The sequence below is a fragment of the Plutella xylostella genome, chromosome 16 (genome assembly GCF_932276165.1).
Source record: "Plutella xylostella chromosome 16, ilPluXylo3.1, whole genome shotgun sequence".
In the NCBI taxonomy this organism is placed as follows: Eukaryota; Metazoa; Arthropoda; class Insecta; order Lepidoptera; family Plutellidae; genus Plutella; species Plutella xylostella.
This window is the reverse complement of record NC_063996.1, coordinates 1,078,650-1,101,566: the sequence shown is the minus strand read 5'-3', so window position 1 is coordinate 1,101,566 and position 22,917 is coordinate 1,078,650. Positions and strand designations below refer to the sequence as shown.

The following is a 22,917-nucleotide window of genomic DNA, read 5'->3' as shown; positions in this document are numbered from 1 at the left end:
TGGCGGGCGTAATAATAAATCTTACCTAAAAATAGCATTTCTTACATCCATAGAACCGATTAGCATTCAAATGTTACGTAAACAGGTAAAAAATTAATAACCTTCATTGAAAAGTGAGTTTATTTTAAAATAAATGAATACATGAAAGAAATTGCTCGTCAACAATGTGAAGGAAATAAGAATTAATGATAATTAGACATATTAATACTGTTATTTCTTAAACTTAAACAGACAGCCATCTAAATACAGGTATGAAAAAAATTCATAAACTCAACATTATTCAAAAGCAGCCTTGAAAGCTCAGGGAAGACGATAAAAAAAATCAATTAGGTATGTAAATTTCACACTTTACAAAAAATATATAATGTAAGTAATACATTTAGGGAGTGTGACCTCTAGCGGATGGATATAGAAACATAAACATGAAATAGCGTGCAAGACTTGTCATTGTTTGTTGGTCTTAGACAAGTAAACCACGTGTTGGTATGAAGATATTAAATTTATACATTTTATTCCGGTGAAATAAGGCATAATATACACTGGCCGCTCATGCTACTTACATAATGAACCCTGCATCACCTAAACTATTCTAATTGCACAATACTACAAAGCAGTCAAGTGATAAATTGATAAAGGCTTTCATTTATAAAATAAACTTTTTGTTAAACCGTGCTGGGTAACCAATTATGTATTATAAAGCTTTTATTGTAAAAAGCGAATTTGGAACGAGTGCGCTATGAATTAAGGCACAGTGGACGCCGTCTGATAAATAAATATTTGAGTTTTATCCCATAATCTATATCGGATAGTATTGTCAGTAATAGGTCATATGCCTATCGGTTTATAAACCAATAAATTACTATTTATATGGAAAGTAAACCGGATGTGACCTACCTATAGTTGATTAGCTAAATGGAGCCTAATTTAAGTTTATGTAACCTACTTCAATCTATTTATTTCATGCATTTATCTGTTTTTCATAAGACCATCGGACAACTGTGCTTAATTTCTTTGAATTTATACATAGTACATAATGAACTAAGTACCTAAATAAATACTTCACCGCAATTCGCTAATTTTGTTCCTATAAAAGCGAAAGTCTATTTTCTATGCTACTGATTTTGCTTTCGAACCAAATTTATCTATCTAGTCTATAATAGGTTCATGATTGTTTTATTCTTACACATACACAAGTATATGTATTTCCGTTAAAATCATCTCCCACTTCACTATACTACTCATAATATGCCTAATAACCTACGAGTACGCTTTCAAATCAAATAATAAATAATCTTAAACGATCACGAGCAAAACATTCTAAAATAAACATTCAAACACAACACTAGAGTAAAGATCGCAGAAACAAATACTTGGGTTAACTATAAAATTCGATTTCATAAAATGGTCCGTAACATTTAGTTTATCACATCATGTTACTAATCTAAAAAACATATTGATCTATATTTTTTTACTACTGTTAAAACATTACTTAGCTAAATTGGGAATATGTGTGTATTACTAGGACTCTTATGTCTCTTTTCTACCTACTTATAATTAAGAAGGCATTCCCTTTAATTTTAAGCAACATATTTTACACTAGCCCTTTTGATATTCATGTTACATCTCGCTTTCACAAACTTTCCCTTATAAAATCTGCATGAAATAAAATAATTTAATTTAATAAGGTATGAATAGGTTCAACGAGATAAATATTTGTCAGTTAAATAAACAATAAATTAGTAAACATTCTTATAAAGTTAATAAATCATATAAATAATACTTAAACATACTGATTATTACAAAAAAATCACCTTCCTTTGGTCTCGTGTTAAGTAACGAAAATTAATTATGCTTAATTAATTAAAGTATCATCAAACAAGGAAATTTCGTTACTATAAATACCATTCTGTTAATACTTCTTTAGTCTGTTAAAACCACTTCTTCATGGTATGATAATCTTCGTATCACAGATCTCATCTCAATTATAGCACTTCGTAATTAGATGTAATTATTGTTTGTTCCTAGCTTGTATGTCAGTTGATATATTTAATCCATGGAAGTAATAAGTGAGTACTTATTACTTCCATGATTGAACCAGTTAGGAAGAAATATTTTTGCCCATTCAATTATTTCTGGCTTGATTGTCAATTTTATAATTATTCATACATGTAATGTAATGTTATGAATGCATTCCTCCTGGTTAAACCAACACTATTTAAATATTATTTCATTGTAATCTCAGTTTTTCCTCCGTTTATAATAATTATGTAAGTATATTTACATATCGCATTTGCCGTTGCATTTTTAAGTTTACACATTTCACATACCCGTCCTATTAGTCTATGAGATTATGTTTGGTCAGTGTCTATGGTTGGTTCTAGAGTTCGTATCGTCTCGGCTGGTGGTTGGTTGTCTCTGGCTGTATGAGTGGAGGCGCCAGTGGGTCCTCACTTGATGTTAGCGTGGTTGACGGCGGCAAACCTAAGGGGGAAAATAAAATGAATAACCATACTTTTTGATTATCATACCTAATATAAAGACCTGAAGACAAAAGTCTTCAACCAGTGCGTCCAGCCAGTGATGACGTATGGTGCAGAGACGTGGACACTGACGGTAGGACTGGTCCACCGATTTAAAGTTGCTCAGCGTGCTATGGAGAGAGCTATGCTTGGGGTTTCTCTGATGGATCGTATCAGAAATGAGGTTATCCGTCAGAGGACTAAGGTTACCGACATAGCTGTCAAAATATGCAAGCTGAAGTGGCAGGGGGCTGGTCATATCTGCTGAAGAACCGATAACCGTTGGGGTAGACGAGTTCTCGAGTGGAGACCACGAACAGGCAAATGCAGCGTGGGACGCCCTCCTGCCCGCTGGACTGACGACCTTAGGCGGGTGCCTGGTAGTGGTTGGATGAGGAAGGCCGAGGACCGAGTGTTGTGGCGCTCCTTGGGAGAGGCCTATGTCCAGCAGTGGATGATTATTGGCTGATGATGATGATCATGATATAACCGGAAGGCATGGTTAAAAAAAACTTGGAACTGGCTACATACATAGGGTAGGATTATGATTTTAAAAGAGTCACATGAAAAGTTTGCTGCTGTGCTTTCTGCGACGGTTACATACCGCGTGTGTATGTTACATACATACCTTCATTCTCGTCTTCTTCACAAAGCCACTTCTGTATGTCGGACTGGTACATCCTCCTCTGTAGAACTTCCTTAGTCCTCGGCCGAGATCCAATGAACGTTACCGTCATCTGAATTTTTTTTAAAGTTGTAGCATTAGCATGGTGTTGATAAAAATTAAGACATACTGATTATGAAGAATCCAACATTCGGGAGAAACTCTCGTTTATTCTGAGAACTGAAAAATACTGTCGATAAAACAGTGTAAACATACCTTAGAATAATAACTTCCAGCATATCCTAACTAATATTATAAATGTGAAAGTAACTGTGTCTGTCTGTCTTTCTGTCTGTCTGTCTGTCTGTCTGTCTGTCTGTTACTCTTTCACGCCAAAATTACTGAACGGATTTGAATGAAATTTGGTATACATATGGTCTAGACCCTGAGAAAGAACATAGGCTACTTTTTATCCCGGAATTCCCACGGGAAAAGTTTTTAAGGCGAAGCGAAGCTCGCGGGCACAGCTAGTACGAGATAATATAGGAACATAATAGTTTCGCTACTCACCGACAGATGGCGGTAAAACCACATTTTGAAAGTAAATATCTTACTCATAATGACGTAACTATGCAATAAGCGTTTTTAACCATATGATTCTCACCCCAGGCTGCAGGAAGGGTCGGAGGTCCTCGGCGAGGTCGCCGGCGGCGCCGAGGCGCTGCGCCTCCTCCCAGCTCGTGTGCACCTCCTCGTGAAGCAGTTTCTCCTCTGAAATTATATGTGGCTTTTAATTGGCGAACGAAAATCGCGGGGCTTTACGTAAATCATGTGTCTAATGATATCACAGAAAACAGCCCTTTATTCTTCGTAAGTAATTTACGGAATTAAATTAGTAGCAATTGTTTTTAAGTAGGAAACATTTGTTTCCTTGATGACATCTTTGAGGAAGTATAAATTATTCATGAATTTTTCCTTGCCGTCTCTCTTGCTGGTGCTGCGCTTGTACTGGATGCGGAAGCGGAAGGCCTCCAGCACGCTCGCCACCACGATCGTCAGCACCACCATCGTGAACAGGTAGAACACCTGAAAAGGACATTCAAATAAAAATATTGTAGATTTTCTTGCATAGTTATAAAGGCAAAGATTGAACTCTTATCTAATAAACACAAAATTAAAACAATGTTTTTTAACTCCAATCAAATATGTAGGTTAAAACTGACATTAAAATCTTCTTCTCTCGGTAGGAACTAATATTAGATAGATAGATAAGTTATTTATTTATTAGATTAAATTACCAAGAAATGTTTTAAAACCTAAATAATAAAATATTTTTTATAGAAAAAAAACCACTCACCATAAAGTACACCCTAGTGAACTGGCCAGCCACAGACGCGTATGCGTTCATCAGTATGAACCAGTTGTTGACGACGGTGAGCTCGAACAGCGTGACGCCGCTCGTCACGAGGTTCTCGAAGTTGTTGAGGTAGTAGTAGCCCAGCGCCGACGAGCTGTTGCCCGAGTACTTGTAGAAGTCCTCTACTGTTGTGTTACTGGGGAGTAAGAAAATAATTTAAAAAAATAATTATAAGCGTATTTCTTAAACTTACATCTGTTATATTATAGCCTCTGTATAACCCACCCTAACCCTAACCAAACCCTTCTATTCTACAACCTAAATATAGTATTTAAATAAGTATCAGAAGGTATAGGTATAATAACAGCTACAGCTAAGATAAGTGCAAGTTAACTGGACTCCGTCCACCATTTACAGTTTGTTTCTTTATCGCTACATAATTAATCTTTCGTTTTCATTCTCATCTACAGAAACCTAGTTTTGAAGGTATCATCATAAACATATGCCCCTGATTATAAAATAATGGACCAAACTGAGTGTTCGCCTGTTAGTAATCACGAAGAAAACCACTCACACACAGCAGTTCCTCAGGTCATATGGCGCAAACAGTTCCATGCCGAGTATAGCGAAGAAGTAGTACATGACGAGCATCACGCAGCCGGCCGACGACATCAGCGGCGTCAGCAGCACTAGGGTGCCGAACACGTCGCGGTAACGCTTCTTCAACTTGTACAGACGCATCAGTCTGAAAACATATACAACAGTTTATTATTGAATGATATTTAGAGCCATCTATCGGAGAGTAGCGAAACTAGGCTAACCGCTATTATGGACTCGGAATAAGGATTCGTGGGAATCCAGTTTATCATCCTTATTCTGAGACACAAGAACATGTCATCTATCGATGAGTAGTGGAACCAAAATTTTCACTGTTTTATCGACAGAGTAGTTCACACTGTTTTTCCGCTATGCCATCTATCGGTGAGTAGCGATACCAAAATTTACACTGTTTTATCGACAGACATAACTGCACTGTTATACCGACAGCTCGGTCATGTCATCTATCGGTAAGAAATGAAATGAATCGGATCACTGTTTTAGCGACAGGATTTCTGAGACCGTTATTATTCCGAGGAAAAGCGGAAACTGTTTACCCGTAACTTCACAAGAATTTTATCGGAAAGATACTTAACTAAAACTCACCTCAAAGGCCTAAATATGACTACAATGAAGAGTTTAGGCGCCACGGTGAGCAGCGCGGCGCCTACCAGCGCGAGGATGGTGACGCTGAGGTCGAACACGTTCCACCCGCTCTCGAGGTAGGCGCGCGCGCCCGACGCCGTCACGCGCAGACCCGCCTCTATTAGGAACACTGTGGGAAGAAATGACAGGCTTGAGAAATGGTTTTTCAAAACTCATAGGTCATAGAACAAGAAAACTGTAAAAACTCGCTAAACAGTTAATACGTGATAGATTTTTGTAGGGAAATGGGATTTGTCACTGGTGAACGGATTGGCCAGTCAGATTAGCGTCGTAAGTACAGCTTTTACGTCACTCTGATGCTCGTTACATACGACATTTCTATATTGCATTGCTTCTCCCTCCCTTCCACTGCTCTCTTTATGGCAAATTGTCGAGCATTATCCAAGACCATCTGACGTGTGAAGTGTGAGCTGATTACATAAACAACGCACGTGTGAGGAAGAGCCAGGTGTCCCAGGAGGCGCACAGCAGGCGCGTGGTCCTGCAGCAGCTGTTGTTATTCTATTAATTATATCTAGCGGTGAGTAGGCAAGTAGAAATGATCAACTGTTTTATCGACAGAAGGGTGGTACTGTTTTATCCATTGACTTACGGTCTTATTCATAAAAAAACCTTAAAGTAGGTTTACTGAGCTCAATAGCTACGGAACACTTTAAGCCTATTTGAGGTTTCATAAAAATCTCTATTCATAATCGTTCCGTAAACCTTCAATAACTATAGTGATGCTAATAGATTTCACAGACCAAACATTTTGACACTTACCCTATTAAGTTGCCGGTCTGACGAAACCATAAACAAAAATAGCGAAAACTTTCATTCATTTATCAATCTCTATCATCTATGTTAGCCACGGCGCGGCACTTAAAAAAGTTTACGTTGGCTTAAAGGCGCAGTGGCCAAGCCAAAACCCACAAAAAAAATATTAATTTTTTACGTTACCATGGCAACTTATTTTCAGCAAATATTAACTCACAACAAATGTCAAATCGTCAATAAAGCAGAACAGCTGTTGACCGGCCGCCATGTTTTTGTACAATAGGAGGTTTACGGAAGGTGTATAGTAGGGTCCAGCCAACTTTAGCATATCAAGGTTTTACGAATCAGTTGGAGAGTTCTTTAGCGCTATTGATCGTTTATGAATAAAGTTTTTTTGACATTTGCTTATAGCAGGCCTATAGGTCTCCCGTAACTTTTTATGAATAAGACCGTAAGTCTATGGTTTTATCCACAGAAGGGTGATACAGTTTTATCGACTGAATGAAGATACTGTTTTATTGACAGGCGTAATATACTGTTTTATCGAGAGAAGGGTAATACTGTTTTATCGACATACTGAAGATACTGTTTTATCGACCGATTGTGGTACTGTTTTATCGACAGACGGAAGATACTGCTTTATCGACAGACTGAAGATGCTGTTTTATCGACAGACTGAAGATACTATTTTATCAACAGGCGTAATATACTGTTTTATCGAGAGAAGGGTAATACTGTTTTATCGACATACTGAAGATACTGTTTTATCGACCGATTGTGGCACTATTCTATCGACACAACAGCTACGCACGCGTGAGGAAGAGCCAGGTGTCCCAGGAGGCGCACAGCAGGCGCGCGCGGTCCTGCAGCCCGCCCGCCGCCTGCAGCACGCGCAGCACCAGCGCCAGCCCGTTCAGCACTATCAGCGCGTCTGGAATAGAATATTTTGTATATATTGGTCACCACAAAACGTTCATGCATACAAAAAATACTTATAAAACAGGGACAACGAACAATAGGCAGTCTTATCGCTGAAAGCAATATTTTACAGTCTAGTAGTTAAATTGTGAGGTAGATGAGGAAATTTGAACATGAACAGAATTAAAAATTATGGCTAATATTTGTCCACTGCGAAATATAGGCCTCGGTCTTCCTAGCTCAATCGCTACCGAGTTGATAGTTCTACCGGTCTCCTTCATTGTTTCAGTAACAATTACTAAATCACGCAGTAAGATACGTAGTGATTTGTCTTTAAATTAAGTCTTGGTGGCCATATCCTAATATTGTGAGTGATCAGTGGCTATAAGCACCGGTCGATGAGAGTACTAGGTACCTACTGCAACCTAAAGCCCCGTTGTAATTATATGGAACAGCAATATCGTTCAATAAGCTACATACAGACGAGATGCTCGAAGTATGGCCAGCGCACGGCCTTGGCGGCGAGCGCGGCGGCGGGCTCCAGCGGCGTGGCGCTGTACCACGGAGCACGCGCCTCCTGCGGCGCCCAGTGGAGGCCGAACACCTGGAGAAACATGTATAAGTATTGAAATGCTGCATGATTGAGAAATAAGGTTATGGATTTTATAGTAGGAATAATATTATATAACATTGTTTCACGGTTACACTATAAGCTCATAAGTACAAAATGTACGCTTGTGGAACGGGGCCTATAGATATGACATGACTAAAGTTTCAAGTTGCGCTCATTCTCACGTTATATGTGCGTAGGTACTCTTGCTTGACGAAAAACAAAGTAGGTACTTTATATCTGCGCTAACTACAACTTTATGTCGTTGCAATAACCTTACCAACTGCATGACAGCTTACCAAGTCTTCATAATTATTGCGTCCAGCAGAAAGTAAATACGTAAGTACCTATAAAAATATATAGATTGCAGGTGGTATGTGTGTTATGTATTTCTCATATTGACTTATTACGTTACCTCGTAAATGGAAGCGAATTCTGCCCGTGAAAGTCCGCCGGTGCCAGATATATTCAGATGTTTGAACATCAGGTACACATCCAGCCCACCTGGAATTACAACGGAAAAAAAATCTTTTATATAAAATATACGGTTCTACCTTTTTTTGCATAAGATTTATTTGCCTAATCTCGTATTGCATAGTAACGTTTGGTCAAAGTCTCGTTACGCCGAAAATCGTATGGCATAAATCTCGTTTAGTAAAAAGTTATTTCGCATAACATTGTTTAGCCTAATAATGGTATGGCCAAATCTTGAATAGCCTAATAATGCTATAGCATAGGTTTATACAAAGTAATAATATTCGTTTGGCTTTAACTTTGACGGAGCGTCTCCCTACATAGCGCAAAGTGGTGCCTTGTATTGTTTCCGCTGTTTGGAAAACGCTCCGCTCCGCTTCGCTGCGCTCCGCTTTGGTTTTGATGAACATGTGCACCTAACACGCTCCTCCTCGCTTTGCTCGTCGTCGCACCTATTTTTAGGTTTCGATCTCATGGGGTTTGTAATAATTATATTGGTCGTTAACTTTCGATTTTTTGATCATACAATGTCGTGATTTTCGGGATGTAGGAGAAAAATACCACAATTTGTACATTTACTACATACTTAATATATTATTTATTAAGATAACATTAGGAGAAACAAGATTATACATAGGCATAGACGAACATAAATTTGATCTTTAAAGATTGTGCCTAAAGAGTTTTAGACGAAACGAGCCTTATGCCACATAAGTCTTGGCAAAGTGATGGTTCGGCCAAAAAAGTTTAGACCACACGAGTTATGCGAAATGAGTTTTGGTCAATAAAGATTATGCGAGATGAGCGGAACCCAAAATATACTGTTACTGCGTTTAACTGAACGATTAATAACTGTACTTTTACACCATATAAAATTAAAATAGATAATTTGGTGGACGCCATAGCCCATATTATGAGCCATATGTATCGTCCACTGCTGGACGGCTGCGCAAGTTTTGCGTAAAAGCTAGTTATTTTATAAAACTCACACTTATGCGGCGCGTAATGCCGGCACAGCCCCGCGAAGTGCCTCAGCCTCACCGCGTCGGGGGCTCTCCTCGACACCAGCAGGCGGAAGGCGTGCCGCGCCGCGCGCCGCCGGTGCAGCAGCAACGCGCGGCACTTGTCGCGCTCGATGCGGGTGAACGTCTCGTAGACTACCGCTAGCATCTGGGGGGTAGAGAGAAATAAATGTGAACGAAAGGCCAGTCGGCAAGCACAGATAAAATCTAACGCACCAGAATAATAACTATAGCTATCGTTTTGTTTCTACAACCAGTCAACCAATCACATTCTCTGCATCCGGCTAGTTTATTTTCTCTATGCATCCGGCCATTAAGGTGCTGTTAAGTACTGTGCGAGGTTCTGGCACTATTACTATGCGCGTGCGACAGAGACTGGTAGCCGTTAGATAATAATTGGAAGTAGTATTGTGTGTCTGTCGGCCACGTTAACATTGTTTCTTTATTGACGTATGTTATCAAATCAAAATGTAAATATAACGGCATTTGGTATTAACAAGTGGAACGTAAATTGGGAAAGACATTTACTAGTTAGATGGCGTTAGCAGTTAGATAAAACATTTTTTTTCGAAATTCAAACGTATTCCTTACCAAATTCATAAGCACGTAGAGCACGGTGATGATGTAGAGGATGAAGAACAGCGCGTACCACTTGGACTTGGCGTACGACGGCATCATCACGTCCGGGAAACTGGAAATAACAACATAAATATGTTAGTATCGTCATCATTATCAGCCCATAATCGTCCACTGTAGGGCTTAGCTTTCTGAAGAAGCGCCACAACACTCTGTCCTCGGCTTGCCTCATCCATCCACTACCACACCGCTAGTGGCTATATACCATTAGGCAAACAGTAAACACACCTTCGGGGCACACTGGGCAGTCGTTTTACTATGGTGAAAAACTCCAGTCTAGCTCTTATGGTTGTGACCAACACAATATCAGAAGCTGCACGCTTAAGAAAGTTCCTTTAAGTTGAAATGTAGGGGCCCTTTATAATTATAAAGGAGTCTACACACCAAAACCCGCCGACCCGCCGACACAGCCCGGCGGCTTGGTGTCGGCGACTTTGTTTCAAGAATCATGTCGGCGACTCGTACTACTCATGATCGGCGGCATGGCCGGCGACTTGCGTACGCGCACGCTCAGTTGCCCGCCGACACTCCACGTTCGTACACACTGCAATCACTAACTAAAAAAGTTGTACTGATTTCTTGCCGCCGACTAACTCACCGACACAGCCCCATGACACATGTTGGCGGGTTGGCGGGTTTGGGTCACCGACACCAAGCCGCCGGGCTGTGTCGGCGGGTCGGCGGGTTTGGTGTGTAGACTCCTTTAGAGATACTAGGTGTTAGTAAACATAATAATATAGGTTCTCACTCGCTTGCAAGCACAGAGTACTTTGTTTGCAAGTCTCTTGTAAACCGACAGATCGTTCTACGAACCCGAGGGTAGGTGTACAATTTGTGTACTTAACTAATGGTTTTAAAAAGTAAAATATTCCTACTCACTTGGCGGTGGTGAGCAGCACGAACATGCTGACGAAGGAGTCGCTGATGGTCTGGAAGTGTCCGTTGTCCGCGTGCTCCGAGAACAGGTAGTAGCCGAGCAGCGAGTACGTCGCCACGAAGAACATTAGCAGACCTGCCGGTGACAAATGTACAGGGGGTTGAAGAAAGGGTTTAATAAGCCGAAAGCGATTGTTGGAAAAAAAATAGAGGTTAAAACAGAAGTTCTCTCTCTAACTCTCTTTCTATAAAGGGTTATAACAGGTTATATGGAGCATGCATCATAAAAACTCTTTATAACAGGTTATATGGAGCATGCATCATGCATGTTGTATTGTGAAATGTAGACAAAAGTGCCTTCGGCTTATTTTTCAATAATCGCAGAGATCTTTATCACCCGGGAATCGTATCTAATATGGATTGCATTCCACATTGCTTTGAACTTTCATTCTTTGACACCACCAAACCAAAACACACAAAAACTTATTCCAAAAGCAGCACAAACCTAACATATCCAATATAGGCGGTAGCGACTGCAGTATCTGTCTAATAAACCGTCGCACGCCGCCGCAGTGCCGCGTGTCCACCAGGAAGATCGGCCGCAGCGCGCGCGACACGCGGAAGTGAGAGGACTGTCGGCACAGCACCACCACTGCCTCTAGCACCATTATTAGTAGAGTTACACCCTGCGGAATTTAAGCAAATTATATTGTAATTACATTTTATAACATAAACGCATGAAGCAAAGACATGGTTGTATTACATTGGAGACTCGATAAGAAATAATCAGATTTCAGAGCCACTGGGGGCAAATTAATAGTCTTTAAACATAACTTATCGTGTTATTAATTATATTGTATGAAAAACAAGTACACACGCCACCTACCTTAATCATAGTTCTCTTGTGTTTGAGAATGGTAGTCCAGCCGATCCACTTGAGCTTCAGATGCAGCTCCACGCCGATCACTGCCAGCGACAGCAGCTCCACCGTGCCGTGCGCCCACACCGGCAACTAGTAGTTAAAATAATTAATACTATTTTAATTATTTTCCAAAATAAGAGTGAAGAGTATGATAATAATTTTACTTGGGACATGATTAGTTGTATTAACAAAGTTTAGCGCCATCTAGCGATGAGTAGCTAGACTAAACAAGTCAACGCCACCTATTTAATTGAAAGCTAAACTTAATAATAATAGTAGTGTGAATTATAAACTCTAGATGTCACTACGACCGCCGCAATTAGTACTGTTTTATCGACACAATATTTTTTTGTATTAACAACGTTTAGCGCCATCTAGCGTTCAGTAGCCAGACTAAACAAGTCAACGCCATCTATTTATTTTATTGCTAAACTTAATAATAATAGTAGTGCTAATTACAAACACTAGATGTCACTAGAACTGCGGCAAATAAGCACTGTTTTAACGACACAATAAAAAAACCGTAGTCTATGGTTAAGTATTTTTTTCATAACACCCGCTTTTAAATCCAACAACAACCTCACCCTAAACATAGGCACGGCGGGGTCCTCAGTGAACGCTAGCAGTATGAGCACGAGGGACGCCAGCAGGTCGAGCCCGTGGTACCAGGGGTTGTGCACGCGCAGGTACGCCGGCAGCTCCTCCGGGGACGACGGGTGCGAGTCGAACTTCTCATTGTTCAGGCCTTCCTGGACAGACCACGGTTGAGTTAGACAGAGGAATAAGGAGGATGTAAGGCGCGTTCAAGCTATAAATTTAAGCTATGAACTTAGTCAAAGTTTAACCTTCAAGCGGGCTATATTTGAACGTGATATTTAGGTATATTGCCAGATATAGATCAGGGGTGCAGGGGTCATAAACTATGCCTAGGAACCGATTAGCGTGGGACGGCCCTCGGTCCGCTGAACCGACGACCATACAATTCAGAGGTAGCCGAGCACAGAGTTATGTGGCGCAGTTTGGAAAAGGCCTATATCTAGCAGTGGACGAGACGAATACCTACATTCTGATGACAATAATATAAGTAAGCAGTACCTACTACCTACTCATGCGAATTAAGTGTACACCTGGCTAACAAAAGCTTTGGGTCACGCCGCGTACGCCAAAGCTAGTTAACATGACCTCTGGTTTTTGTTGGCCAGGTGCACAGTTAATTCGCACGAGTATAGTACCTATTAGTGACTTGGACGCCTCACCTCCAAGTAAATAGCCGCCTCATGGTAGTTCATCTCCCAGTGCTCGTCCTCTGTGACGTGCAGGCCGGAGTGCAGCGACGAGCGGCTGCCGAGGTCCAGCCCGTCGCCGCCGCCGTCCGCCTCCGCGCGGGAATCTGGACGAGAGGCGAGGGGTTATTTAAGGGGACATGTTGGTTTGATGGAGAGTAGGTAGTTGGGGATTTGAAGTTGTGTTGGAATGGCAAAGGTATACCTACCCTGCTTACACCTACCGAGTAGAATGCCGAGACAGTATCCTCGGCCGATCCTCGCCCAATGAACGGGTGCTCGGGAGAGGATACTGCCTGACCACCCTACACGGTAGGTGTAGCAAGGTTAATAAAGTGTTCGTAGTAGACAAACTGTTCCTACTGATATGCCACTGTAGTCTTTGGAGTTAGCAGCGAGGTGTACTGGTTTGGTATGCCAAGTGTTCACAGTTTGGTAGTTCTGCGCTTACAAATTCGCAATCCGCAGCGCGCCTATAGTAATGAGCGAGTAGCTTGTAGATGACTAATGGGACCGCAGCCTTACAGTTACAACATTTGCTGATGATAAAAATATCACTCACTTTCCACCATATTTCCACTATTATCAATTCCTATGATCTAAATATTAAGCACCACGTATTATACATATATACGCACTAGAGAAAACTAAAATAGATCCCGCACCTACCTAGCTATTGAAATCATAACATAATGCCTACGGTCAGGCTACACTACAGTACACTGACTGAACTGAATACATAATTTTGCACGGCGATTAATATTGTTAGTAGTTAGTAGGTACTATCTCAACAAAAGCCACTATCCCTATGTAATAAGAGCGAGTAGGTAGGTATTTACTGAAATTCATAAACATTATGTACTTACTGAATACCTACCTACTTAACAAGGTAGGAATTGCTAGATGCCTGGCTAGGCAGGCATTTGACCGCATAATTCAGGATTATGTTACAAAATATATATTATTTTACCATACTTACCTACATATAATTTACCGATGTTAGTGACCAAGACCTCATTATTTTTGTAAGTAAGTAGGCATAAGTAGGTATACTTAGTAACGAAAGGAAAATGTACCTAATGGAGAAAGCTGTTATATGAGGAGAAACAATAAATGCTAGATTGATGTCTTCGACATATTAGCCTTCGTTGCTATTACCATCACTCCTCAGGGTGCTCCTTACGTATGTTACTATACCTACTCAATAGTGTGCTTGTACATAAAAACAAGTCATGTACACTCAAAAAAGAAAAAAATCTCCTTCTTTTGCCCGTGCCGCTGTTACATACCAGTGCTCAACATAGAAGACACACCACCAGAAAAAGACGAATAAAACTTATCCAATATTTCACTTTTTATTCGACCAAGAGGTCTTTTGTTAAACTTCATTTTTGGACACTAATTAAACTAACTATTTCACTAGAAGAAATGTATTTATTTTCATAAACGACTGTTTAAAGGCACTGAGCTGACAGCACTGAGATAAAGATAACACATGGAATGAAAGGGAGATAAGAAGGCACACTGCCACTGGGTTTCTAGGACGATGTCTGAAAACTGACATCTTAAGCAGCGTTCCCACTACGCCGGACCGGCAGATCTGCCGAAAACCGGACACCGGACAGAGTGTTCACATTACATCGGATCCCGGAAGAAATTCAGACAGTCCTCAGTTGAATTTTGACCTGCGCGCACAATCGAGGGGAGCACGAGCGGGGCGAGCGGGGGACAGATACCGGCACAAACTCGTTCACATTACTCCGGGCCCGGTCGTTCTACCGGCAATTCGTAGTGACAAAACGTTCGGCAGCGTTCCCACTACGCCGGACCGGCAGATCTGCCGAAAACCGGACACCGGACAGAGTGTTCACATTACATCGGATCCCGGAAGAAATTCAGACAGTCCTCAGTTGAATTTGGACCTGCGCGCACAATGGACGACGAAATTGTTGTGTTGTGGTGGTATCTTAATAGAAGGCAAAATAAAAGAAAACATTGGGTACACCCTATTTTACGGGAAAGATTTTCCATTCTTTTCATTTTACATCCAGGGGCGAGGGGAGCACGAGCGGGGCGAGCGGGGGACAGATACCGGCACAAACTCGTTCACATTACTCCGGGCCCGGTCGTTCTACCGGCAATTCGTAGTGACAAAACGTTCGGTAGAAATACCGGGCTCGGCAAAAATGCCGGACCCGGGATAATGTGAATAGCTTCATATAAATTGTACAGCCACTAGCTCTTCCGGCAGATTTACCGGCGCGGCAGATCTGCCGGTCCGGCGTAGTGGGAACGCTGCCTTCAACTCGAAGTACCGTCAGCAGTCCTATATCATTAAATATTGTCATGGTACCCTTCTTGCTGATTATGGAAGTTAATATATCGTTAATCAAACCTCTTAAATAAACGACTCGAGCGAGCTCCCATGAAAATACAAACCTCATTATTCCTTACATAAGCTTTTGTCAGATTCAAATCACCTTAAAGAACTTGCCTTGGGAGTTGAGGTCCCAGAATAAGACGTTATTATTTATCAATTTATCTGATCTACCAGGGATTCGAACCCCGGGTTTTCCGCACATCCGCCTAATTTACTAACCATACCACACGTTGTGTTATCTTTGATGTGTTAAGATAACTCGGCGTCCCTAAGCCTTAGTTTACTCACTGTTTCAACACGGTTTACCTCCTCGTGTGTCATGTTACATTTGTATTACTTACTTACTAATAAAAAAAATACGGTAGCTATAAAGATTGAAGAAGAAAGCCGATTCTAGTCTAGTGAAGGAAACGTCACGGGAACATAATAGTTGGAATAGTAGGTACCTAAAGTATACTTATACAACAATCTTTTACCAGAAGAGCATGTCTGTACCATTAGTAAATTCAACACAATGGTACCTATGTAAGTATCCTTTATGTACCTAATCAAATCTTTCCAAAATAGGTAGTTGGTGCCTAAAACAGAAGTTTTGGTAACTGTGTAACTGTAACCAATCAAAATTTCCATAGGCTATTGTGCCATACAATGAAGACTATAATTCATTCTTTCCGCTCTCTTCTACCTAGGTTTCCGCTATAGCGTTACTAAAAAGTTAGTTGCTGTCGAAATATTGAAATCCAGCGCCTAGGCGCGTGAACCAAGTTGTATATTATGTAGTACTTAAATATGATTTAGGGAGCTACATAACAAAACTAATTGTTTTTTTCTAAAGAGGTATGCGTGTTGCGCACGGAAATTTAAATAGTCTATAAGTTTGGCGTATACCTATGTCCGGATACGGATCTGGCATCCTAAGATGGTTAATTTCGAAATTCAGTATTAAGTAATTATTTATTATGATGAGAGGCCCGAATCAGCCTGATTACCTACCTAATACAAATTATTTCAATTAAACCTCAATCCTGGGTCTACTGCGGTTCACGCCTTTGTTCTGCAGTTCCCACGACCGCTCACGAACTAGTTAGTTCCTACACTACCTACACACAGGTGGAATCTGTTACGTTAAACAGTTCTTTTCTGAAAGGTACATTAAAGAATTACAGTAGACAGTGGAGAGTTGGAGACCAAGAACATGCAAAGTGATATCTCGAAGCCGCCTGCCAAACGGCTGGTAGGCATACTAGGTACTTCCAAAGCTTAGGTATAATAAGTATGGATACCTATTTATTACGATCTCTGAACAAGACGCGAGCTGGCGGCAGTTGTCATAATGGGAATAACAAGAGCTCTGCTACTACAAACAATGCCATCATGGAATTAACTATAATATCTACTTGCACACTTCATTGATGCCGCGACCTTCACTCAGCAGGTACATACATCTATAATAATAATATAATAATAATATAATATGTGGGGACATCTCACACACGGCCATCCGACCCCAAGCTAGGCAGAACCTGTGTTATGGGTGTCGGACAGCTGATATATCTACACAAATACATAGATAGATACTAAATATAAATATCAACACCCAAGACCCGAGTACAAATATCTGTCTTTAAACAAATATCTGCCCCAGCCGGGAATCGAACCCGGGACCATCGGCTCAGTAGTCAGGGTCACTAACCACTACGCCATTCGGTCGTCTCCACAGATTATGTGATAAAATAAGAGCAAGTATATATAAAACAATGCTATTGTATCGGTACTTATGTATAATATGTAGGTATACTCAATGGAATCGATAAGGGACCTACTAAATACATAGGTACAGTTACACACTAAAATGTGGATCCAAGTAGTACCTTTATAATATCTACCCTACCTAGATACCTACTCATTGAGCATAAACTTAATCACTGACTAACATCAATCAATGACCATACATTTAATAAGCTAGAATCATGTCAGAATATGTTTTCTTTCCTATGCTCAAATGATATGCAATATAAATAATAATACTTGAAGAGTTACTAAAAATAATATTAGTTACAGAAATAGTCTGATATTAAAAGAAACTTACATGAACGAAACTTATACCATGGTCTTTTTGAACTGTACATTATTCTACTGGTTGTTTGGCTTCACTTTAAAAATAATTATTTAAACTGTCCCACATCTATTTACAAAGATATCTTTAATACTATGTGAATTTATGATATGTATTTGTAAGGTGGTATGATTCAACTGTTTTATCTATTTGCTGATTATCTCCAACCAATCCTTGTCTTTTATGAGACTATATCAAATGAGTGCTGATGGCCAGTAGGTTGAAAGTATAGTAACTAGTGGGAAGACTAGGGGTTTATTATAAATTGTGTAGATACTGTCTGCTACACTCAGGTAATGTTATTTCTGGTTAACATAATTATGTTTGTTTTGGTATCTCATTTATTGTGTTATGTACATAAATTGTATAAAATTCCCAAACTGTAGTTTGATAATCAAGTGCATAACATTTTATTGGGGAAAGTAATAATAAAATTATGATCCTTCATAAAGTATAATTATTATATTAAGTATGTAGGTGATTTCAGAGGTTGATAACACCAAGTAGATAAGTTTATTTCTAAAGCAAGTGCATTTCCTGTTATTTCAAAACAAATCTTTATATCCAGCGACATACTGCCATCAGTGTTGGATAAATCTGGACTTGTCCAGTTCAAAATAGTTCAAATTGGCTTGTCTACAGAGCATAAAACTGGAACAGTACCTCAAATATGACCTTTGGATACAACTTACATTAACATACCTTGAATTTTCAGTGCATTCGTTTCAAGTGTAATTAAAATCAACATTCTGTCTAATATTAACAATCAAATCTAAGCACAACATCATTTTATTATGTTATTAATAATTTTCATGCAATTAATTATTATACAAGTGCATGCATTAGCGGTATCTAAAACTACGGACATGCTGCAGATAGAATAGTGGCATAGATTTAGTAGTAGAGCCTATTCGATGCGGCCTTTAGTAGTTGTATTTTATGTAGGTTGATGTTCGTAATTATGACTCATGCGTAACGTCATATAATCCCATATACGTACCTACGGGTTGCGGGAACGGTTAGATCGATCTTATAGCGGCAGGGTGTATAAATAAGCTTAAACTGTACTTAGAAGCGATGAATTAAACAAAAGGTCAGGATGTACACAAGATGTATTGTTAACCATTAAAGCGGAACGCTACGTTCAGGCGGCTACAGTGCTGCTAAAATTATAATTTTATCTTTACTTGATACGTTAGATCCATAATTATTGATACTGGTATTTGCGAGATCATCACTGAATCTTTTATAACCATCAGACGGCGAAGACGGGCTCCGCAGAGAAGCCATTTTTCAATACTAAAGAAAATTTGAAAGAAAACTTGTCATCTGGCACTGACAGTTCGAAATTACTCTGTGTAAAAAAGCGAAACTGGCAACACTGCTGCTGTCAACCTGTATCTAGGTCTTATTCTGAGGTCTGAGTGACAAGACTTGTGGTATTTTATCTCACCGTTAGTGAAAAGAAAAGGGCAGTTTAGCGCGTATAAATAGCTCGATTGGCATTACACACTGCAGTTTTAAGTTTACCTTTGCTTTTGCGTCATAACCCAAGGTTGCGTCCAAGGCTTAAACAGCCCATATTCTTTATGTATTTATTTATTTGAACACTTTATTATACATAAAAACATAGTATATATACATAACAAATGAAAAACACAGCTTTCTTTCTTTGCAAGTCAGTCAAATTTATTATTTCCCAACAACCGGTAAATTTTAAATTTATGCCCATCACTAGTCAAACCCATCGACCATCGACAAACCAAAGACAAAATTGTTTTTTTTTTTCTTTGACAGATTCTTTTTCTTGAACCGGTTGGAATGTGAGTTGATGGATGTTTTTGATCAAAATAAATCCATTGTAATATCAGTGAAATTAAAGGTTTTTAATTGTTTCCCGGACGTTAATTATCAAACATCGTACAGACAAGTGATTTGGTGTAATATTTCAGTGCTTTCTTGTCCAAATGTACTAATATTTTCATCCGTGAATTTGACGTTCATATTTGTGTGAAGTGTATTTTCTGTGTTTCTGCTCATTATCTTGTGCTGTAAAAGTTCTCTAACTCTACCATTCTGTTCTTCATGTGTTGTAGTGGTTACAATACTAAAATCACTTGTTTGTATCGGATGTAAACAAATCTAACCTCTAAGAATCTCAGGTGGTGTTCTCTTTTGAGGTTGTCCTGACCTTAATGTTATTTGTGCAGATCAGAAATGGCTCCACCACAGCCCAAGGCGGCGGCCAAGCCCGCTGCGGCTCCCGCCGGAGGTGTCAAGAAGGCCAAGGAGGCTGGCAAACCTAGGAATTATGACTTGGGCAATGGCATCGTCCGTTTCTCCAGGACTAAGATGTTCCACAAGACTGTAAGTACCCTCTACCTATTCCATATGTCTTACAACTAATGTATTATTGAATATAATAGAAGTGGCTAGATGTAGCAGTTTGACTTATGTACAGATTTGCATCAAAAATATATTGTGTGGTGTTAGAGTCAACTAACTGGATTTCGATCTTATTTTTATTGTTAGTTCTTGTCTATATACTGTTTACATTCATGACCATCCTTTTTTCCTTTAGTCATTTACTACTGGAAAAGAATGCCACAACAATGTTCTAAGACTTGTTAACATTACAATGACCATTGCTTGTGTTTTTAGGCCAAGTACAAGTTTGTTGGCAAGAAGAACCCCAAGGCGCCCAAGCCCGCTAAGCCCGTATCTGTAGAGAAGCAGATTGGAGGTGAGAAGAACGGAGGAAAGCGTATTGTGCTGCTCCAGCGCAGGAAAGCTTTCTACCCCACACAAGACAAGTGAGTTTTTTGAACTGCATACTGCTTATTTAATACGAACTTGTAACCTTGATTTAGCATTACATTGAATTTATTACTCTCTTTGGATTGGTTTATGGTTGATACTGTTTTTGGGAATGGTTGTATGCAAATATGATTGAGCAGGTAGAAGTGCCAATCTATGCTAACCTGCACAAAGACTTCTCTCACACTGTTTGTGTGTATAAAAATACTAAATAACAACAATACCAAACAACAAAATAATTAAAAATGTACTAAGATCCTTAGAGTAATGACTATGAAAATTTTACATGGTTTAAAGGCATCATATTGTTTATAGTCAATAATTCAAGGTATACATTCATCCATGAATTTTTAAAAACCAACCCCATACAACCTGATCACTATTAATGCTGTGAATTTAATTTACCAATTGCTTGCTGCATTGAGTGAGTTCTTATAAGGTACTGGCACATTATTACATAGTTAGCAACATCTTTGAATTCACCAAGAATTTACAGTGCCAAGTCGCAAAACATTCCCAAAAAAAGAACTTCCCTAACCATGAACCTCAACATTCCAGAATCCGCAAGCCGGACCACCACAAGTCGTTCAGCAAGCACGTGCGCCGCACGCGTCCCAACCTCACCCCGGGCACGGTCCTGATCCTGCTCGCGGGCAGGCACGCCGGCAAGCGCGTTGTACTGCTCGGAGTGCTGCCCAGCGGCCTGCTGCTGGTCACCGGACCTTTTGCTGTGAGTACTCTTGCTTTGGTGTATTTATTGGATTATCGAATTAAGAGATTGGCTCTTTTATTCTCGTCTAAAGAGCTGATATAGTAAACGAACTGTGAAGCTTGAAGAGAAAGAGTTTGGCATGAGAATATAATATAAACTGGCATTGATTATAATTTTTTACTTTTTCTGTGACCTTTGTTCCACAAAAAAAAGTTTTCCCCTGGGTATTCCTGGATAAAAAGTACAAATAAAATTAAACATTCCTCTTTGATCACTCTATCAACTTAAAAAGCGTGTTAAAGATCTAAGCATAATATTTTATTTTATACTAAGTAGTGATTAATAATAATTAGTTTCCAATTCAATATTACATAATTAATTAGGATAGGTCTCTCCTAACAGAGCTGGACATAGGCATCTAGCAGGGGTTGCACCCTTTATTTTTATTAACTTTTACGCATTAATCATTTACTTCATTCATTTATTTACCATAAACCCTTAGCTCATTATTTTTGTCTCTCTGCTAAAACTCCTAACAAAACTTCCCTCCGCGCAGTTCAACTCGTGCCCGCTGCGCCGCATCCCTCAGCGCTACGTGATCGGCACGTCCACCAAGCTGGACCTGGGCTCCTTCTCGCTGCCCGCGCACCTCGACGACGCCTACTTCAAGAAGAACAAGAAGAGCACCAAGCGCAGCGTCAAGCGGAAGGAGGGTGAAGACATCTTCGCCGCTAAGAAGGAGGTGGGTTATGGTTTTTTGATTATTAGAAGTGTATGTTTTGAAGACGACCGAATGGCGTAGTGGTTAGTGACCCTGACTACTGAGCCGAAGGTCCCGGGTTCGATTCCCGGCTGGGGCAGATATTTGTTTAAACACATATATTTGTTCAAACACATATATTTGTTCTCGGGTCTTGGATGTGCCCGTAAAATGGCAATAGGCCCGCCCCCTATTACATTGAGACTAACATAACACTCTGGCGAAAAGTATATGCAGCAATGCACCTCTGCCTACCCCGCAAGGGAGTACATTGGTACAAGGCGTGAGTGTGTGTGTGTATGTGTGTATGTTTTGACACTCCTAGTTTTATGGCTGTGCATAAATTGATAATATGTTACATTAAAGATTCAAGGAATTGGATCCATTTGTATCAGCTACAAATACAAATCCGTTGTATCTAATATCTATCTAGTCCCTCATTTGCTGATAAGAGCTAAATTTATATTAGTTTTAAAAAAATTGGTTCAGCCAATTTACACACACACTGCCACACTAGTAAAACCACTCACACCCTACTCAACCCACCGCCTCTTGCCCCGCAGAAGTACGTCCCCTCTGAGCAGCGCAAGACGGACCAGAAGTCCGTGGACGAGCTGGTGATCAAGGCGATCGGCGCGCGCGCGGACAAGAAGCTGCTGCGCGGCTACCTCAAGTCCAGCTTCGGCCTGCGCTCCAGCCAGTTCCCGCACAGGATGCACTTCTAGATCGATAAGAGAATAAACTTATAAAAACTGATGACTGTGTTTTGTTTATTGTGTCGGTAGCAGTTAGTTTGTAGGATAGGCTAGGATTCCCACACTTGGCCGGCTAGGACGTGTGCGTTGCACTATTAACCGATTATCGATCGTTTTCGGGCCCTCTCATAGACTAA

The 22,917-nt window shown here is 40.1% G+C and overlaps 2 protein-coding genes across 7 annotated transcripts; one reads left to right on the top strand and one right to left on the bottom strand.

Annotated features, from left to right (window-relative positions):
• Window positions 1-102: 102 nt before the first annotated feature.
• LOC105382224 (two pore channel protein 1) lies at window positions 103-19,052 on the bottom strand. Of its 5 annotated transcripts, none has more exons than XM_048626458.1 (18): window positions 18,924-19,052; window positions 13,214-13,347; window positions 12,542-12,706; window positions 11,922-12,047; window positions 11,541-11,721; window positions 11,039-11,171; window positions 10,115-10,214; window positions 9,491-9,671; window positions 8,443-8,531; window positions 7,898-8,021; window positions 7,311-7,430; window positions 5,684-5,852; window positions 5,055-5,225; window positions 4,481-4,676; window positions 4,104-4,209; window positions 3,788-3,894; window positions 3,148-3,256; window positions 103-2,481 (listed from the first exon to the last, which is right to left on the bottom strand). In XM_048626458.1, exons 1-18 carry the CDS (start codon window positions 19,024-19,026, stop codon window positions 2,378-2,380), a joined length of 2,418 nt encoding a protein of 805 aa, XP_048482415.1. In that variant the 5' UTR covers window positions 19,027-19,052; the 3' UTR covers window positions 103-2,377. The 5 variants fall into 5 exon arrangements, with proteins under 5 accessions (XP_048482415.1, XP_048482418.1, XP_048482416.1 ...); XM_048626461.1 differs by lacking the exon at window positions 18,924-19,052 and adding an exon at window positions 17,710-17,856; XM_048626459.1 differs by lacking the exon at window positions 18,924-19,052 and adding an exon at window positions 14,530-14,716.
• LOC105382223 (60S ribosomal protein L6) lies at window positions 18,011-22,781 on the top strand. Of its 2 annotated transcripts, none has more exons than XM_048626463.1 (6): window positions 18,011-18,029; window positions 19,947-20,103; window positions 20,398-20,549; window positions 21,112-21,283; window positions 21,822-22,007; window positions 22,589-22,781. In XM_048626463.1, the coding sequence occupies exons 2-6, from the start codon at window positions 19,954-19,956 to the stop codon at window positions 22,748-22,750; spliced, it is 822 nt and encodes a 273-aa protein (XP_048482420.1). In that variant the 5' UTR covers window positions 18,011-18,029; window positions 19,947-19,953; the 3' UTR covers window positions 22,751-22,781. The 2 variants fall into 2 exon arrangements, with proteins under 2 accessions (XP_048482420.1, XP_011550373.2); XM_011552071.3 differs by lacking the exon at window positions 18,011-18,029 and adding an exon at window positions 19,416-19,559.
• The last annotated feature ends 136 nt before the right edge of the window (window positions 22,782-22,917 follow it).

Excerpts from the sequence above, each read along its gene's own strand:
- LOC105382223 (XM_048626463.1), top strand. The coding sequence starts at position 19,954 with ATGGCTCCACCACAGCCCAAGGCGGCGGCCAAGCCCGCTGCGGCTCCC. Across the intron at positions 20,104-20,397 it reads CTAAGATGTTCCACAAGACT|GCCAAGTACAAGTTTGTTGG; the intron begins GTAAGTACCCTC and ends TTGTGTTTTTAG. Across the intron at positions 21,284-21,821 it reads TGGTCACCGGACCTTTTGCT|TTCAACTCGTGCCCGCTGCG; the intron begins GTGAGTACTCTT and ends CCCTCCGCGCAG.
- LOC105382224 (XM_048626458.1), bottom strand. The coding sequence starts at position 19,026 with ATGGCTTCTCTGCGGAGCCCGTCTTCGCCGTCTGATGGTTATAAAAGA. Across the intron at positions 13,348-18,923 it reads TTATGGATCTAACGTATCAA|ATTCCCGCGCGGAGGCGGAC; the intron begins GTAAAGATAAAA and ends CCTCTCGTCCAG. Across the intron at positions 9,672-10,114 it reads TCTACGTGCTTATGAATTTG|ATGCTAGCGGTAGTCTACGA; the intron begins GTAAGGAATACG and ends TCTACCCCCCAG.